The sequence below is a fragment of the Prinia subflava genome, chromosome 10, assembly GCF_021018805.1.
Source record: "Prinia subflava isolate CZ2003 ecotype Zambia chromosome 10, Cam_Psub_1.2, whole genome shotgun sequence".
Lineage (NCBI taxonomy): Eukaryota > Metazoa > Chordata > Aves > Passeriformes > Cisticolidae > Prinia > Prinia subflava.
Genome location: NC_086256.1, coordinates 21237803 through 21258609, shown reverse-complemented (window position 1 = coordinate 21258609; position 20807 = coordinate 21237803). Strand labels below are relative to the sequence as shown.

At 40.1% G+C, this 20807-nt stretch overlaps 1 protein-coding gene across 2 annotated transcripts in view; it reads left to right on the top strand.

Annotated features, from left to right (window-relative positions):
- The window catches only part of NR5A2 (nuclear receptor subfamily 5 group A member 2), a 79023-nt gene extending 70303 nt beyond the window's left edge, over nucleotides 1-8720 (top strand). For both annotated transcript variants that reach the window (XM_063407682.1, XM_063407680.1), the window contains exon 7: nucleotides 5524-8720. In XM_063407682.1, the coding sequence (XP_063263752.1) occupies nucleotides 5524-5771 (248 nt within the window). In that variant the 3' untranslated portion in view covers nucleotides 5772-8720. The remainder of the gene's footprint in view (nucleotides 1-5523) is intronic.
- Nucleotides 8721-20807: the final 12087 nt, after the last annotated feature.

Sequence of the window (20807 nt, the reverse complement as noted above, 5' to 3'; positions counted from 1 at the left end):
GGGAATTTTGCAGTAAGGAGCTTATCTTTACTATAAATCTTCCTTCATTATAGCATTTTGTCTGTCAAGAAGGCTTAGCTGTAGAATGGCATGCATCTGCCTTCGTGACAGATGTGCCATACGGAACTGCTGCTGTTGCCCTTAGTTTCAATGAAGGCGAGTTGTGAGTGATTTTCAGAGATTGGCACTGTATCAACAATTACTACACTTGCCTTCAAAAAGTTTTTAGCACGTGTCAAAAATCCACCTGTGTTTAAAGTCCTGTAACTCAGATCTTACAGGGCTAGCAGAAAGTAGGAAAAAGTAGTACAAAACTGTCCAAATGGAGGGAGGTTCCATAACATCACCTCAGTCCTGGTTAATTCTCCTTCCTTGAACTATTTTGGGCTAAAAGCCTTCATCAGAACGAACATATTCCATCTTCAAGCCTAAATGGGAATTGGCCTCACACAAAAGCCGCTGATGAGAAGCCCTGCCATGTGAGGAGGCACGCTGTCCCTTTCCCTGATAAAACAGAATGTTCCCAGGCAGAGGAGATGCTGCTTCTTAAGCCACAGAGCATGGCTGGAAAGAACCAGGCAAACCTCTCAGAGGGCAAGTCTGAAGGCCATCCTGGCCAAAACCACCCTCAGCAGAGTTTGGAAGATAAACCAGTTTATCTATGAGCTAATCGGTCGTTCCAAGGGCTGCTAAGTGTTCGAGGCATTGGGCTTCAATAAAGTCCTTAGGTGATGGGGCTCATCAGCCCCTTGGGGTGAGGAAGCTGGGTCAGGGTTGGTAAAGAGCCCTAGTGCCTGGAGTCTCCATGAGACTGGAAGCAACCCTGTGAAAGGGAGAAATCCTCTTTCCCATGGAGAGGCCCGAAATCTTATTTTGCCCTAGCAATGGTGCAAAATGCAGAGAGGCAGCTGAGCTGTGTTCACACCTCTTCATTGCTTCATGTAGAAACAGCATCGAATAAAAGACATAAGCAGTAAGATGTAACCAGACTTCTCCGGGAAATATTTAGTGCTCCCAAGGAGTTACTATTTTTCACAGTTAAATCTCTCATTCTGTTTCATTTTTCTTTTCAAAATTCCCCGACCAAAGGAAACTCTCTATAGATTAGTACATCCCCAAATTTTCAGTATTTCATGTTTGGAATATGAGAGGGAGAAAATCTCTCTGAAACCTAAATATTTTTCCCCTCTAAAGACCAGACCCATTTTGGGGGAAAATATGCAGAAGTGTTCTCCTTGGGCTGAATGTTGTATGCAGTTTCAGCTTAATGCTCGGTTTTATGGCAGATGTAGAAAATAATCAAAATGGGGGGATATCTGGGAATACTGGCAGATCTTTCCTGTGACTGCAGAGCAGATCCTGACACACTATAGTACTGTTTTTGTCTTAATCGCCAAAAGTAAGCTATAGAGAACAAAAATTCTTTGTTTGACAGAAAAGCAATTGCTATTTCTTGTAAAACATATAATATATTCCAGAAGACCTAAGGGTTTACTTTTCAATAAGGATAGAAAAAGATGCGCGCCCCACTGTGAGCTCACAGTAAGGCTGTTTCATGTAAAAAGTTGGTAATTAGTCCCTGAGTGAATAAAGTAGAAGAGCTAAGAGACTGATACTTACTGTAGCAACACAAAACACTTTTTCTAGCTGCTAGGATTTAAAGGGTGTGTGGGTGGGAGGGGGGAACTTACTCCTACTCATTTAATTTACAACCATCTAAACTTCAGAAAATGATTTTTTGCATTACACTTAAACATGTGTACTTTAAATTGTTACTAACCGATGTAAAGATTAATGAGACATCCAAGTTAAAAAAAAAAAAACAGGAGTGGGGAATCATGTGAAAGCATAAGCATGTGTTGTGCTGTACACAGCAGCAGCAGATTTCATGCTCATTGTACAGGACTGCCTTCAGCAGTTACAACAGCATGGCTTGGTGTCTCACCAAGTTAACTGTTTAGCAGTCAGAGGAAATACTTGTAAAACTAAATCTGTCTAGCAGGAGTTACATAATAAAGACTGAGCACAAAACCAAACTCAAAGCACAGAAAAATCACCTACTTAAACCCCAAATGTATTATTTAATCTCATTTGTATCACTACCAGCTAACTCTAAGTACCACTAGTGAAAACTGTACTATTTCTTGTTCTACCCGCATAACTTGAAGTTACTGGAAATAACTTAATATTCATATGTTTTCCTTTGTTATTGCTCATCTTTAGCAGAGCTAGAGTTCACAATTCTCTCTCAAAAAACCCCCATCATTTTTATTGCAATTATGGGTTCAGCAAACCTATTTTTGACAATATATAAATATCCCAGGAGAGCTTGAGAGACGAGCTTTACACAGTGCTCTCGGCACATATCCTTTGACTTCTCTCTGTTCAGATTGGCTCATTTGCTTTACTGCAGCATTCACTGTTAATGTATATGAGATAAGAACACATATCTGAAGTCATATGCAGAGATCTCGGTCACTTCAGGGAGACTTATCCCAAACCAGGTTGCCTCTATGTCCCTCCTGCTGTAATTGTAGTCCTGGAGAGATCTACACACAGATGAATTGTGTAGTGATGTCCTAAACTATAATTACTTGGACTGTCTCTGATTCAGTGTAGAAAGTCAGGAAAAATCTACATGCTGTTAACTAATAACATCTTGTTTACAAGCATCGACCCTCACCACAAAGAGCAAGAATTCGTTTAGAGGAAGGACATGAAAATATTTCCCCAGGCTGGATGTGGCATAGGAGCCCAGAACTGCTTTTGGTTTACTGTTAGTATCAACTGGACTTGTTTTTCCATTTCGGCTGCAGTGCTTGTGCTGCCACATGTGAGTATTGAAGGAAGTGTCCATGAGATGAGGGAGGAGAACAGCACAGCCCTTCCCCTGCAGATCTGCAGTGCCCGTGGCACTCCCTGAGGCCACAGAGCTGTACAGGAGCACCTCACTGCACTGTGCACCCACTGCCAGAAGGCACTGATCCTGTCTCTGGGGGTAATACATCATACACAAAATATTATGCCCCCTCTTGACACGGAAGTTTGCCACTTCTGTAGAAAATTATTAAAAATTTGCAATTCTCAGATTTTGTTTCTTCTTAATCGCTGTAAAAATTTGCCTTGTGATTTTTCAATAGATATATAATCCATGCAATAGCATTTAAACAGGGGGTAAAAATAATGATGAACCTGGTTTTCCAAGAAGCCAGCACAATCTCATACACTGTATGGTTCAAAACAGACAGGAGCAACAGAAAGATGCCCTTTGCATTTAAAGGGAGTTGAGTCAGCTAACAGTTTGTAAAACTTCCTGACTTTTAAAGCTATTTTTACAGAGGAAAAAAAGTTCCAAATACTGATTCTGAAATCATCATACATTTTACATTGCTGTGTAACAGGTTAAACTTCAGCATAGTCCCTGGTTTTTTGTGGGAGTTTTTATGTTCTAGCAATTAGTTCACGATTATATTTTGCATCTGAAACAACCTATTTAAATTAATTGTGATAGCTGTTTCTTTCTTAACTTTATGAAAATATGCTTAGAACACCCAATCTTTTAAACCAGGTTACACTAGCTACAAAATACCTTGGGAGTTTTCTGTAGGTACATAAAATAATAAACAGCTATATTTTGTGTGAGAAAATGTCCAGTGTAATACAGGAAAACATGATTATCCAAAGATCTCCAGAGATACTGGCAAAAAGACTTTGGATAAATGAGTTTGAATAGCTAAGGGACCAGGCACAGCAGCTTTGAAGTTCCCAGTCCTCTTCACTTGGGATAATGTAAAGTTCAGATGATTCCTGTTGGACAGCCATCACAATTTAAATATTACTGGCGAGTTCCTTAAGTCAGCTAGCAAAATTCTGGTGGATGTTGTGCCCCCAGTTCCCAAACAAGCAGCACAAATCCAGGAGTCACTCGCCTCATTTGCACAGTGAAACTGGGACAGGAAAGAGGCAGGCAATAACAACCCCGGCAGGAAACCCTGGCCCCGGCTCATGCAGGAGGGAGCCCACGCGCAGCTGGCAGCCAGCACATTCCAGAGGGGAGAAGCTCCTGCCCAAAGCCTGGCACCCGTGGCATCTTTCCTACCCTCTCGCTCTAAAGACAGTGTTTGCCTCCTCCAAACATTTCCCTCATGTTCCAGCACAAAGTTATGTGCAGGAGCCAGTATTTGCTCTGTTTAAAGCACTTCTAGGAAAAGCTGCAGTGAGACCCAATTTACACAGCTCCCAGGCTCCTGATGGATCGTGTGACCAATGTGTGTTCCTATTCTGCAGAGGAAAACACTCATTTCCCCACAATCAAAGGCTGGCATTTACAATGAACCAAATTCTGCCAAATTCTGCATCTCCTGGGCTCCAAGAATATCCACAGATGAACAGATTTGTCTTTATACAAAGTGAATTAGCAGCATAGTTGTGCCCAGTAGCAAGTGCTTACAAGAAAGTGCTAAAGTACTCTACTGGTGGTAAAAATGATCAAACACAACCAAAACATCTCTCCCAGCAAGTGCACTTTAATCATTTCCCTCTTCCTGCATTAGAGCAGCACTCTAATTTGCAAGCTTTAGAATAACTTCTGCATTCACCAGACATGGTAAAAGACAATTCCATCCAAGTGGTTTTTACACAGGGGAGCAAACAATGAGGAGATAATATGCTGGCACTTATCTCTGACCAGCATTTCCAGAGCTTGAACTTGCTGTATAGGAACAGAAGATAATCAAACAGAGGCACAGTGAACAAACTGTACCTGCCGTGCTGATGTAAATGCCCCCTTGTCCAATACCAAAAAAAAAAATCAGTGTTGGATTTCAAAAACCATAGGCAGCTTAAAGGGCACTATTCTTATCTAGTATTCCACCCAAAGGACAATGATTTCATTTTATAAAGATCATTAGTCAGTGAAATATATATTTTAGAGAGTTTCTAGTAGGGAATATTATTTTGGCAGTCACTGGAGTGTACCAGATGGTTCATTAACATAGGCTAGACAAGTCAAAGGCTTTCAGAATCATTTAGAAAATGTCAAACAGAAACAAGAACGCTGTCACTTTTTATTAGAATTAACTACATCATACCCTGGACACAGATTTCACCTTGGGTCAGAAAAATTAATACAGAATTATATGAATTGTGTAACATAGTAGGTTAAAGATAGGGCTTCCTCCTGGGACTCATTTGCTAGCAATATATTATGGTCTTCTACTTGAGGAATCCTCAACCTTTCTTTTTGTTAGCTATGAAAAGAGCTGACCTTGCTCAGACTCCATTGGTGTCTAATTGATTTGAGGTATATGCAGAATTTCAACAAGACACTCCACTAAAGCTCTTTTGTGATCATTTTCCCAGGAAAGTTGGCAGAAGGGTTCACTGAATATTCAGCAGCTTGTAAAGTATGCTTTTGTCAGGAGGCAAAAAAATACATCCATTAAGTGAAACACTGACTTCCTAAACAGGAATTAAAATGCAACTGAATTGTTACCTTTTTTTTTTATTATTATTATCATTCAGATGTCAAAAATCTCGAGAACTTCCAGCTTGTGGAAGGTGTTCAGGAACAAGTGAATGCTGCTCTGCTGGACTACACAATGTGTAATTACCCACAGCAAACAGACAAATTTGGGCAGCTTCTCCTGCGACTACCAGAAATCCGGGCCATCAGTATGCAGGCAGAGGAATACCTCTACTACAAACACCTGAACGGGGACGTGCCGTGTAACAACCTTCTCATTGAGATGCTGCATGCAAAGAGAGCATAAATTATACCCACTAGAGCTTCTGCTTTCAAGGAAAAGAAATTATTCTGAACTGCTCCAAGCAACACTAATTAAAACGTGGTTTTAAGACTTTGCAAAATGGTATAATAATCAAATACTAATAGTAAATAAGTGATGTATCAGGGTATTTGTATTGCAAACTGTGAATCATATGCTACACATCCCCAAAGGAATCTATATAGGACTTTATACTGGAGTGAACTTACCAAGTGGATACCATCACCAGTGTCAACATGAAAAAGGACAGAATGATCCTTGTATATTTAACTCTGCTGATTGCCAACATGAAGAAACCTAGGTGAAAAATAACTGATCTGTATTATTGAGCTAAGACGGTGGGGAATTTGAGTGCACTAAATTCCTTCACTGCATAGAAGGACTCGTAAAACAGTTACAACAGATGCAAAACTGCATCTACAGCATCTTCTGTCATCCTTGCAAGGACCCAACACTTACTTCTTCTGTGCTAAATGATGTGGCATCCACTGAACAAGCTGCAAGAGAGAGCTGGCCTCGGCCACGCGCTGTGTGCTGCGGCCCCCAAAGCCCAGAGGCTGTCGGGCCCGCAAACCGCTCCCAGCAAGAGTCTGGTGTCCAGCCAGCTTGGCATTCCTAACTGTGTGCTGACGTTTGTTTTGTCACGTGTTCATGGTGTTCCATCAGGCAGTATCCCTCTTCTACTGCTCTTGTCAGGCAGCTGTTAAGTAGCTAAGGAAATATCCCAAAGTAAATTAGCCAGTTCGACTGCATGCTCAACCAGCAGCTAAAAGATGGCTCCACTCTACATTCATGGCTGTTTCCAAATAAAGGAAATGGAAATATTTTAGCTATCCCAAACAACTTTCTTTGATGAGAAAACAGAAATTAGGACATCAAATACTGATATTAAAAAACTAAAAGAATTTTTTAAATAGTTTTGTGATAAAAGAAGTGACAAGTGAATTGTACAACCAGAGGATGCCATGGAGCTAATTAGGAAATCATCTTTAAAATTGCCAGTAATTTGTAAACCAAATTTCAACTCAAACACCCAATATCTAATGAAACTTCCTGTTTTTCAAGTTAGGTAATACACCAATTTTTTTGCAAATAAAGAAGAGTGATACTGCTGTGTCTATGTAGGCCAAAGTCTGCTGCAGAACAAATATTAGAAAAGAACAAACACTTCTCTCTCTGTCCAAGTGAAGATATCAGTATTAACATGTAGTGCCACATTTATAAGTCTTGCCTTATTTCATTACCCTTAAAGGTAACTGCGCAGGTAGATCAACGTACATTTCAAAATAAAGTATTAATCTCTAACATTAACAAAAACATAGTGTTTACATTCTTTAGGTCCTGTGGGGAAAAAACTGTGATAAAATTGCAGAGCAGTGATTTCCTTATTATTTCTTTTAAATTGGTAATTATTTTACCAGTACTTAATTACTGTATGTCGTGAGACACTAAAATCAAGAGGGGTATTTCATTTTTACTTTAATTTTTGAGATTATCGGCTGCACAATCACTTGTAGAAACTGTATAAAATCCTAATACTTTAATTTTTTTCATGAAGATTGCTGGCTTTTGAATAGTTTATTTATATTGTATATGATAGTTTTCAGTGTAGACAATTATGATGCTAATTTATTGTTCTTTGGTTTCATCTTTATATAAGATATAGCCAGAATGAAGAAGCCAAATATATGTGTTTACTGTAGCATGTCTTCAAGTTAGTGGAACATAGTTCAGGGACACAGAAGGGTCTTTACAAATTAAAATCATTCACTTGATTAAATGTCTGTAAATCTTCATAATCCTAAATGTAGTTTATTTAAATCTATTGTAAATTATGTGAGTTATAACTTTTTCTGTTTCATGTGAACTTGAAAAGGTGCATTTCTCTCACTTTTTGTCCAACCATTCATACATTGTATACCAAAGACATCAGTTATTACATCTGCATTAATACGAAGCACACTGTTTTAATTGCCTGTATTAATCAGCTCTAATATTCTGTCCATGCATAGGGTACCAACACAGCAAAGCCAAGGGTCTGCAACTCCAACATGCCTGTCTTGTACCACAGCACACACGAACAGACCTCGAGCAAACCAAGCACAGCCCCTCAGTCCCCCCAGGGCAGACAGAAGCATTATTTAAATATCAGTGTTCTCCCTCAAACAAACAAAATCAACAGCAAAGTGCGGGTGCTGATTGACAGTGGCTGTGAAATACAAAAACGAGATAAGTGTGGTCATTCTTCCCTTTTTTGAAAGAAAAGCAAAGCATTAATTCAAGCGTTTGCATTCTGTATTTTCTCCTTTTTTTCCTGTTGAAATGCTACAGTGAACATCACTGAATAGTAAGAAAAATGCTGAAAAAATATTGCTAACTATTCCCAGCAACATTATCCTTATACAGGACAGACAAATTAAAATAAGAATGTAGAATAAAGGAACAATTTAGGTTAATGGAAATGGTTTCAGATGATCAAACATATCTTTGCCCACGTCCAGGGTTCCAAGAATCCCATGGTATTGCCCAAAGTACACGAACAAAACAAAACAAATCACAAAAAGAACCCGCTCACGTTAATTGTTAACTACTTTGTAACCAAGCATTTTCTTCTGACTGCCTTATTGATCACAGGATATATTAGCAAAAGCAGACTAAAATCCAGGAGGTTTGGCTTTGGCTGGTTTATTATAGTTGTTCTGTGTTTGTAAACAGACAATCTGTAAAGTCTGACTATTTGTATTACAGATGTTCTGCAGCTGCCTTGGATTTAAATCCATGCAACTCTTAGAATGTGCAGTGAGTTACTTGTTGAAGTTGAAGTTCTCTTACTGTATCAGTGAAATACATATTGTCATGTCAGTTCTTGCCAAGAGTTTCTCATCACCAATGGAATTTTTTTTTTCAGTATTTCAATAAATATTGATATGCCCGTGCTGATTACTTTATAATTGTCTTTATAATACCATCATTCCACGGAAATGAAGCATCAGTCAAGAATCAGTTAATCAGAAGAGGAGAGTAAAATGCAGGAGAAATATGAGCACCAAAGAGCATTTGATACAAGTGGAAGACACAAGTGTAGCACCTTCAAAAGCTCAGACAGCAATGGTGACATTGCCGAGGCTGAAGCCAAGTAAAACACAGCTAAAATAGATCAGAAAATCTGAATCTCTAATCCAAAAGAAATTTACCACTCAATAGTTTCAAATTAATACTTTTGATCTCATACTGCACACACATGTACCCATAAAGAGTTAAGCAGCCAAAGCATCAGGGAAGGAAAATGACAGAACAAAAGAAAATCAGGTAACAGGATCCAGCAGAGCTCAGGAAAACCTCTCAGCAATGTAAATACATGGCAGGGCCAGGGGCAAACCCACAGCTTCCAACACAACTGCCAGTGCAGGCTGCCAAGCAGACAGATGTTACTGCTACTAGAGAAAAATATTTTCCTAAAGTTGCCCTCTGGCTCATTTGATTGCTGTTCTGAGAGCAGGGGGTGAAGTGGTCCAGGAGAGCTCGTCAGCTGTACCCTACTGTTCTGAGTCCAGTGCTGTGCCTGAACTGTCTGGAAGCTGAAACGGGGCTGTTCTCTCAGGTGCCAAATGTTAATGCTCCAAGGGAAAAAACACGGCTATAATTAGTTATTTACAAGTCCTGCACTTGAATGAAACAAAGCTGGTTTAGTGTTGCAATAAAAGCAGAGTAAAACACAGAGGATTTGCTGGCTTACAAACGAGGATTATTTTAACTTTTAGGAATCATAACTGAAACCCATGGTTTTGCAGAAGACCCAGGGGAGATTTCAGGGTTGATGTATTTTTGATAGTTTTCCTTACAAGAGATATATTTTGATGCAATATATTTATATACACACTACATGTTTAAAGTACGAGGGGATTTATTTTTAACTGAGTTTGACACTGCTTCTGGAACAATCTGCTGTATGTTTTTATTGGAAACATGGAAAGAGTGAGTTCAATGTAACACAGGTCAAGTCAGTACAATACTTTGTGATCTTGACAATTTCCTGGAATGCTGAATTACACTCTATTAACCCCTACATTCAAGCCCATAGTCTAAATACATCACAAGAGTTTTAACATTATTTTTACCTTCTCTGACAGAGTTGCTGGTTTTTTCCAGGGAAGTTCTATATAGCTACATCTGTTAGAATTTGGAATGGCAAACAGCATTAAACTAACAGCAAGCCAAGAAAGTTGCAGATAAACTTTTAGGGCAGAACCTAGATCTGTATTATACTATGATACTGGCATGAGCCCAAATACTTCTGTGACAGTCGAGCAAATTCAGTTGCACTTGAGTAGAACAAAGATTCATTTTCTAAGGGCAACTTGTCCACAGAAAAACTTTTCCTAAATGATAAAGGTAAAAGGGGACCTGACTGCAGTACAGAGCTGATGTCTCCTATGGTGCCTGTGGATTTCAGCAGAAGGCAGCAGCACTAAAAGCTACTGGATAGATACAGTCTGGTCTGGCACACATTGGTGGGACAAGATTTAGACTCTGCATCAAACACGCTTTGCAAACCTTTGGGTTTGCTCCAATGCATAACAAAATGCACTCTATTTTACTGATAGTTTTGAAGTCTGGCATGCAAGCTTGGACTTGCAATACCAGCTGGGATTTCACCATTGCCCCAGGAAGGTCCTGACCCATTTCCATTTCCCTGTAACTTCTCTAAGTCCTACATTAACTGCTGTGAGCATCCAGTGCGTGCCCCAGGGGATAATTCAGACTTGAGGTAAAGCAAGGTGGTGGGGCACAAGCTCCTGATGCTGTCTGTATTCGTGGAGGCCCAGACCAGTGCTCCCCTGTCTCAGCAAGGTCTGCAGGGTTGACCATTAGTTGCTAATGAAACAGAGGCCAAAGCAAACAGCACTGGAGTCACAACCGTGTCCATTGCCATCTTGTCCTCCCTGTGTTTGGGATCAGGGTGTAAATGGGTGAGATGCCTCTCAGGCTGAGGTGCAGCATGTCAGAATGCCGCCAGTAACACCGATTGCTCATCATGCTGCTGCAGAGCAGAACTGCACAGAGCAAGAACCTCCCTGAGCGGTGCCCGCGTCAATCACCCTGCCACTGATGCTGCTGAACACTTGCTGGATACCACCAATCCAGGCTGTCACTTGCAATTACTGAGCAAAGCAGGGACTCTGCAGCAGAGGGAATAAAGCCTGTTTGTGGGAAGGACCCCAAACAGGCTCCTGTTTGTACAACAGAAAATGCTGACAGCCATTCCGTAGCTGCTGGCATGCCTACAGATGTGTGCACACACCCCACATGCCACCTCTGGGAACTTCTAAAGCATGCTCAAACATCCTTCTGTTCCTACATCAAATATTTTATGAGGCACAGCTCCCTGGGGGACACACAGCTTCAGTCACAGCACAGCTCGATTCCTGCTTCGCAGTGGTGTCCTCACACTCGTGTCAGCAGAAGAGTGTTGGTGCAGAGCAGCAGAGAGCAGACATCCCAAATCAATACCCTGCTGTTTATACCTTGCACTACATCACCACAGCTGTCCTGCTCTTTACAACTTGATCTTGATCAACATGTATCAAAGAAGGGAAGTTCTGCAAAGAGCTCTGCTTCCTATACCAAGGCAGCACACTAGAACTGTACATTAAGAGAAGGACTGTCTGTGTTTGAACAGTAAAAAATATAGAGTATTGTAAATGTCTATTATGATCAGTCCATAAACTATAGTAGAGAGCAAAAGAGATAAAGGGGGAGGAATAGCTCCAAAAGTAAAATAAAAAAGGAAGCACGTGGACACGGAGGAGACATGAGGATATTTATGTTTCATAAATATTTAATCTTGATTCACTTTTAATCTAAAATAATGAAAAAATAAAATACGCTGGATTATTATAATGGTTTTGAAGTATTAACACAGCCTGAATAAATTATCGTGTATGTATTTTAGGGACCTGCCATAGTAAGTCATATTGGTTTTAATTTTTGTTTAATAAACTTGGTTTTATTTTTCATTGTATATAAATTTCAGGAAAAAACATGACATGGAATAATTGACTGAATTTATTCAATCAATTCATTCAACTCATGCTGTGAAAACAAGCTTATTATTGGAGTAGGCTTTTATTTAGAATCAAACACTACAGCTGCCTAACAAACTGTGTCAAATTGTTTTTCAATTCACAAATTCAGTTGAAATATTCCATGGCAATGTTCTATTATTCCTAAGATCACTTTCCTATGAGCCCCACAGTTCCTGGATTTGCAGTTGCAAACTCCCCCCAAGTCCAGCATGCTTTTGCACACAGAACCTCAGATACTGAAGCTCAGGGTGCGGCACCTGAGCAGGTGGGGCTGGGACATTTGTCACAATTTTTGGTTCTTTCTTAGTGTCAGTGTCCCTCCTCTGCTCACTTGTGTTACTGAAACCCAGCTGATGTTCCCCACACCCTCCCAGTGAGAGCTCTCACTCTTCATGGGACCCTTCTGTTGCATTCCCGCTCCTTTTGTATCACTCAGGTTCCCTCTGCTCCATTTCTACTTTAGTTTCCCTTTTCTTCTATCAAAACCAAAACTCATAAGGAAACTTTACCAACACATCAGGATTTTCAGGAGAGTTTTCATTTGTCGAGTGGGAAAAGTCAAGGACAGTATTGCCTGCATGTGTGAAGCAGCAGAGTGACCACCAATGTCAAAACAGGAAAGCGACTGCTGGGCCTGGTCACACCAAGCTGAAGAAGCTCCAGCCAAAAGCAAGACAAGGTCACCAATCAGCCCTCTGTGTCTTGGCTTACAGTGACCAGTTCAACAGATCTAAACAATCTACACTCCACACCAAACATTGTTTTCAGAGAGGAAAGAGGAAACATCCCAGAATTTTAGTTAAAGAACTGCACAGAAATATTAATAGATGAATCTAAACAGTGGCATCTGGGCTAGGATTAAAATATTTGAAAACAGCCCTTTTTTCACTAACAACATGCTTAGCAATATTCAACATGACCAAAGAAATAGCCATTGGCAAAAAGAGGAAAGGGAACAAAATTTTGCTTTTTTTGTTGTGGATTTTTGATTTTGTTTGGGTTTTTTGTTTTGGGGGGCTTTAAATTATTATTTATCCAACTTTGACACAACTTTGTCCCTTGGGCATCTGGCAGAGAAAAAAAATTAAAGAAGAAAACCCACTGTACTTTCTGTAGTGAAACATTCAAGACACTTTTCCTTGCAGTCAGAAAAGCTGGCTGGTACCTCAGCTGGTGTGCCAGAGTGCTGAGAGCATCCTGCAGAGCAGCACCAGTGGTGTGTCAGCAATGTTTGGTTCAGGATGGAGACAACAGGGGCACTCACTGGAAGCAAGCACTGCACAGCCTGACTGCTCCCCGTGCGACAGCACAGCACATCGCTGTCAGCAGCTGCCAGCCTGGAAACACAGACAGCAGGGAGACTGAGGGAGATCATCTGCAGCTCTAGAACTGTGTTTCCCCATTATGTACTTGGAAGTGATTAATAACACAGAATCACTGCTCGTTTCTTGCCTGTGGGAGCTGTGAAGAAAATAATAGAATTTTAGTAACAGTTTGTTCAGATATTTAGACTATAATTGATTTATTAAAGGATCACTTTATTGATGCTGTTAGCTTCACTCCTCACCAATTTTTTTTAATTTACATTTTGGATCTGTTAGGAGGTTGTTCTCATGCGGCCAACTACACAGAGAAATAATACACACAAAACAAGAAAAAAGTTCCAGAAAGGAAGTGATCACTTCAGGGTGATAAAATCGAGGCCAAGAACACAAGAAAAACCCTGTTTTCTTCCTGGTAGTTACTTTGTAGTTGTTCTGCTTTGTTTTAATGCCTTCTCAAGAAAGCTGTAAGTAATACAATACAAACCAGTGTAGCCAGGAAGAAAATGATGATTTGTTTGTAGTTTAAAGATTTATTTTAGAAAAAAGTGCATATACAGACATAAAATTGATGTGTTCCAGAAGATGGATAAAAGAGCAAAAATTCTCTCCCTTTTTAAAATTATTATTCTTATTTATGATGATGATGATTTTGTATGTATAATTGTGTGTATATAAATTCTGTTCTGTTTCCACAGGTCTGTCAGACATGAGGTATTTGAAGGGCAGGTCTGTAGCTCAGCTTGTATGAGAGTTGTTTTCTGGAGATGCAGAGCACACAACCCAGGAATTCATAATCTCTTCAGCCATAAACTCACCTGTAATCCCTGAAAATGCCCAGGATGCGTTGCCTTGATCCTCCTGTAGGACACAGCCAAGGCTGACCTACACCTGTGCTGTTTCAGTAACATGACTGTCCCAGTAACATTTCAAACTTGCAACAAACACAAAGACTAGCTGCTAAATGGTGTCAGGACACCTCTGGTGTACCTGCCCTGGAGGGACACTGGCTGGCTCCAGAGCACCCAGGCTGCTCTGGAGGAGTGGCCTTGGGAAGCTGGATTTATCCAGCAGTTTTTGAGTGCATCTCCCTGCACACAATAAAGTGGGGCTTTGGAGATGCTGTTTTATTGACAGACTCCCCCTGTCCCAAGGTGCTCAGAAAGGAATGAGAAAGAACCAAAAAACGAGGCAAGCTCTCCTGGGAGAAAATACAAATGAGGACAAATTCCCTCTTTCCGTTTCAAAGGATTTTTCTTCAAGTTATTTGATATCATTTCTATGAAATGTAAGCAGAGTTTTCAACATATTTCTTCTGAGAGTACTAGTCTCTCTGACAACTCTCTCACTCTCTCTCTCCCCTCTTGGATTTCCCCAAACACATGATGTGCAGTTGTCAGCATGCTAAGTTAAGTGTTCCTCCCTTAGGTCATTATTTCCACTCTTTAATTGTTCTTTTAACCTTCTGTAGTATCATTGTTATCCAGACTGTGTTGGTGCTGCTTTCCAAACACAGATGAGTAACAGTTCCTGCCCTTAAGAGTGCATATTCTCGAAATAAACCTTTCAAATTCTCCACCCAAGACAAAACACACCAATTACAGCTGTAACAGTCTTCAAAGGTTTTTCAAAGTCTCTGAATTCCTGTTTCTGACATGAAGCCAAATACACATCTTTTATTAACGTAAAACCAAGCAGGGCCTTTTCCAAGAAATGGAGCATGCATTACAAAACTGATGTTAAGGATGTGAATTTCCCTAGAAATAAAACCCTGGAGTTTCAGACCTTTGCCATGCCTCATTCCCTAGGTACCATCTACCTCTGGAACTACAAACGGATCTCTGTACCCCAGCCCAGGCTGTTTACAGGCAGTATTTACATGGCATGTGAAGAAGGGTACAACCACCAAGGCACTGCTGACTGAAATCTTTCTCACTGTACAGCCAGGATGCTAAAAGGTAGTCAGCACACCTGTTGCACACCTGTAGTCAGCACGCCTGTTGCACACCTGTAGTCAGCACGCCTGTTGCACACATCAGTAAGAGTGGAAAAGTAAAAGGCAAGGCTTAATGAGAAGTGTGCAAAATCACAACAGAAGTGCGAACAACGTAATTAATCAAAGCAAACCAATTAGAGCAAACAGAGAAGCTGAGAATGACTCTGGGCAGTAAATTCACATTCTTATACAGAAGTTTATTTCCACAGTCCATTCACATAACAGAGTTTATTTGGTTTCTGTTTTCTGAAACACTGCAAATTGGAAACGCCACAAGCTAATCCACACAAGAGTGTGCTTTTCTGCAAGGAAGAGCCAGGAGGGAGGATAGCATAGGGTTGTTTAAAAAAAAAAAAAAAAAAAAAAAAAAAAAAAAAAAAAAAAAAAAAAAAAGAAACTTTTAAAAAAACTGGGATAGGAATGGGTCTCATTTTGTATTTGCTGTTGAAGCTCTGACCACAGAGATGTCTTTGGTGATATCAACACACTGTAAAACCTTTCTCAACCACACTGAACTTTGATCATTACTTGTAGGCTAATGGCTACTGATTCTCCTGATTTGTTTTCCTAGGGTGTAATTTCTGCTAAACCACACTAAAAATGCCTACTCAAGCCATGGGAGAACATTTTTACAGCAACTGATGTGCAGAAATTTTACTGCTGAGCTTTCAGAGGCACTTAGTTCACCATGCAGCTACTCACTCAACTGGGTTGCTGAACTGTAATAAAAGACATCATTAAGTGATGGAGCTGATGGGGGGACTTGGCTCATTGGGCCAGTGGTTACAGTTACAAGGAACTTCTTGCGAAGCTAACAGATAGAAAATCTATTTTGATTTCCCATGATTGCATCAAGTTTTAGCTTCCATGTTTTTCAGATTCTGTGCTGCCTAGGAATGTAGTTCTGAGCCTCATATTAAGTGTTAGTAAGCTCTCTTCACTGAGCAGGTAGACAAAATAATCCTTTTCCAGCTTGAGACGGAGGACAACTGCTACAAGTTTTCAGCCCCAAAAGCACAAACTTTGGACTGAAGGGTGGACTGAAGGGTGGAACAAGAAGGATGGGACCTCACAACCTGAAGCTGTAATTGGACAATTAACCCCAATATGCAAATGGACCAAAACTTATAGAAGTGTGAGACCTCGTGACCGGGGGTCCATTTTGTGACCATTTTGGGTCTATCCTGGGTGTAGCCCTGGCCAGACTCTTGTACTGTCCAAGGTGTACCCTTGATGTTCAAAGCTTCCTCAGAGAGGAACCCTTAACATTTCAAACACACCATAAGGGCTGGGTTGACCATAGGACCATGTGACTGGTGGCATATGATTTGTGCAAGGTAAAGCCACAGACACAGCTATTGCAGCTCTTCCAAACAGTGCATTCCAAACACTGAGAACAGCGTGTTCACACTCCAGCTCTGGCTAACCAAACACACAGGCAGTGTGTTAAGAATGATTGTTTCTATCACTTTCCCTTAGCAGTGAGTGTTTTTGTGTTCAGAGGAGTTGAAATACAGCTTCTACAACTGAAAGGTACTGCTCTCTAATATCACTGATACCATCGCTAGGATAGTGTAAAAAAACACCAACCCTAACTGAAGACAAAACCTTAAATTCATCCATTGCACAGGAAGCTGTATGTTAATCACTAGCACGACAAAGCTCTGACCTGGGGCTGAGTCCCTTGCTGGCTACAACCATAAAAGGCATTTGAAAAGGTTTTATGCTTAATAAAGGAATAGCAGGCAAGAGACAGCATTGCTTTTATACTTCTCTCTACTACTACCCTTATGAAACTGTTCAGTTGCTTTCTTTACTCCATTTTTCAGACTCTACTTCTTTCATTACTTTGCCACCTCCTGTCTTAATTTTAATCAGTAAAAAATAGATAATCACAGAACAAAAAGCACAATTTTTTGGGAATATATTTACCCATCTGCTCCAAGCCTGGTGACAAGTCACTAAACTGTCATTAAAATAACTGCTTCTAATACTAGGTTATACATGACTCCCCAGTCAAAAATTACAGAAACTTGTATGAAATATGCTGCTATATTGTAGGAACAAAGCATTGCTTCTCAAACAATTCCTTTACTACTTATGATATATAAATTCCAAAAATAATGTAAATTTATGGGATGGAAACCACCCAGGGTGTTTTAAACAGCATATGTCTGAAAGAAGGGAATTGTGGGTCTATTACAGATCTTATCCTATGGTATACCAGGCACAAATGGTTTCACAGCCCTTTTTTACACAGCCATCCCTGAAGAAACAGGTTCAGTCAATAGAATTAAACTTCTATCATCATGGAATGGTTTGGGTCAGAATAGATCTTTAAAGAAAGTCTAGGGCATCACTGAAGAGATGCCAAACTAACATATCATGCAGGGATGCCATCTAATCCCAGATTTAGTCACTTAATATCAGTTCACATCAAGCTTTGAAGCAGAAACAACTCAGAAAAATTACTTCTCACAATCAGCTTCCCAAGACTTTCTTCAAGCTCTGCATCTAGGAACTCAAAGCCAAGCTCATACCAGCACTATTAAAGGACAGCAACTCAACTTTCTAATATCAGTTTTCATGCTGCAAACACTGCTCTGCTGGCCTGGAAAAGATCCAAATCTATATATGTAGATTGCTTTTAACATCCCTAGTTAACTGCTGCTTCTAATGAGAGATGCCTAGAATACTCACCAACATAACAGTTTCCTGTACTTAAGGGTCAGAGTGGTGACAGGACCAGAACTGACCACTGCAGTAACTATTACAGAGCTTATCAGAATTTAAAGAAGCAAAAATCAAACTGCAGTCTGCTAATGACTGAATGCATCATAACACAGCAGCTGGCAAGTTCATGCACTGTGTCTTCCACAGGTTATGTCTGGGGTTGCTGCGGGTGCAGTCTCAGCTCTGCACAGCGCAAAGCCACCCAGTAGCAGGAATCTGCTATGTAGGTTGGGTCATTTCTGCACTGACTGTGCAGCAATCAGTGAAGGTTACCTGAAAATTCAGCACTTGGTGTGGTTCTAACTCTGGGAACTTGAAGGTTTTCATGTCTGATTGGGTTTCTCAAATGGCAGGAAGAAAAATAGGGACCATTGAAGGGAGGAGGTTTGAGTGTTTTCCATCTCCTCCCCACTTACACTAACAATGCCAATGCCATCTAGTGTTCAAGATACTGTGATGTAAAAAGTGGGCAAAGTTATGCAAATGTTGTGTGCTATGAAACCTGAAAAATGAACCTTTTCACTGGATCCTTTATGCCTCTCATCATAAAGAGTAAAAGGGCAATTTATTCTGGGAAGATTGGTTTTCAGTACCTGGAAATATTCCCACACTTTCCGCTCTATGGATTCAGCAAAAAGCAGTATTTTACATCTACCTCTGCATCCTTCTCTTTCTAAGCATGGCAGAAGGAAAAAGAAATCAATAATGGGCAAATCTTGTACCCAGTTCTATGAATTGAAAAAAATCCCTAAGAGTTTAATTAGATTAAATAGCAATATTTAAATTTAGTAAATATGTGCCATTGCAAGACCAGAACAATTGTGAGCTGGATTTACAGCAAAACCAGGCAAAAAGTAGACTCTATTCAAGGACACACATGCAGTCCATAACATCCATAACATGACAATACACGGCATTTAAAACAGGCAAGAGGTAGAAAGCCTGCAAGTATAAACACACAAAACACATAAAGTCTTTTTGTGTGAGGTGAGTATCATCATCAGTATTTAATGTGCTTTATAATGCCTTTTTCTCAAGTTTGATATTACTTTCAGGGTGAAGATGATTTATCAGTTTGCTTCTCCAAAGCTTGTCCAAAGCTGGGTACGTCTGGAAATGTGGTAAAAACAAACTTTGTTAAAAGACTGCTTACCAGAACTTACCTTTTCTGAAACCAGAAATAGCTGACATATACAATGAAAAACTGATGAATAACAGCTATGACAGAAGTGTTTATAGCTGCATAAAACCTATTCAACCTAATTTTCTCAGAAAATATGACAACAAATTGAAAAAAACACCCTGAAAAAAAACTTGTCAAGACATTTTTGAAAAATGCTGAACTTGTTCAGGTAATACAGCACATATCACTGTACTCTTTGAAAGGGAATGAAAATTCATCATTGATTCAGTAAAGGCAATTTCTTCTTCCCTCCCTGTGTTTTCTGTACATTCAGAGATTTTGCAAGCACACAGCTCCAGCCTCCACTTTGGTCCCACCCAGCTCAACTCCTCTCTTCAGAAGCTCCTGACTTTCAGGTCTTCCTAACTTCTTGCACATGAACTTTCAGGTAGAGAAACTCTTTCACACACACATGCTTGTATGCTAACCCCTGCAGTTGGTCATGTCTGGAGTAATGCATCATAGAGCTATGGCACCTTAACAATGTATTCCATTAATACATCATCAAAGCTGTGACACTCTTATGATACATTAGTCTAATACATCACAGCAGTGCTGTATCTTGAACAATGTATTACTCCAAAAGATAGCAACAGCCAGAAAGCTCTCAAGAGAAGTTTTGGGGGGTTTTCAACTTATTTACATCCTATGAGTTTGGGTAGAGTTTTCGTTGTTTGGGGTGGGTGGGAGTTGTTTCTTTCTTTTTAATTTCTGAGAAATAAGCCTTCACTAGGGACAGAAGCTCGTAACATAAATATTGAATCTAAGAATGTATTTCACAGCCCAGTACCTATTACATCCTAACCCACCCCCAGTGTGGATCATTGTGTGTGCCAGGGTAGCTGGGGATGAGGGGAGTGCTGGTCACGCCTGCCTTCTGCCCTGAGCCCTGCACACAGTGCTGGGGCTTCACCCCTCTGCAGTCACACCCAAAAGCTGCAAACAACCAGCAGCTCCTTAAAGCCACCAGCAAAGGCAACGTAAAATGAAGGGTTTCTTACAGACAACCTTAGTCAAAAAAGCATTGCCAGAAAAGGGGTGGAATTAATTTTTAAAGGCTTCACTTATTTAGCTCTGTGTTCACATTTGCAGTGATGTATCAAAAAGTCAACCAAAACAGTGTGCACTCATCATATCACTTATGCACCCAGCACTACCCACCAACCTCTCTCCTCTCCTGGCAACCAATGGAGAAACTTAACAAAATGAAAATTTAACCTTTTTAGTTACTAATTTCATGACACAGAACATAAACCATACTAGTGACCTATGTGTTATATTAATAGAGACTATTCACAGAAAGATGGGGGGGGACCTCTCAAAAAGAAAGGACTTCCACCCTGTTTCAAATCCTTTAAAAAGACCTTAACTGATCATCTCTATCATGCCTTTCCATGAGATTTAGAGGCTTTAGTCAGTGAAGACAGTAACACAAATCATGTGGCAATACAGGTAATGCTGGTACAGATAAATCACTCTTTAATTTCTCTGATATAATACAGTTGCATTTCACTGTTCACATTGAATATGTAGATCTGCTCTTGCTGTTTACTTGCATGATTGCCAAAACCACACCGAATCCAGTTTGATCAATGAGTCTATATATGTACAAAGTAAAGCAGGTTATGAAGGCATGCTTGCTTTGGGAAGGGATATTTTGCGAAAGTTCAAAGGTCAAAACCAGCCTACACTTTGGAACAG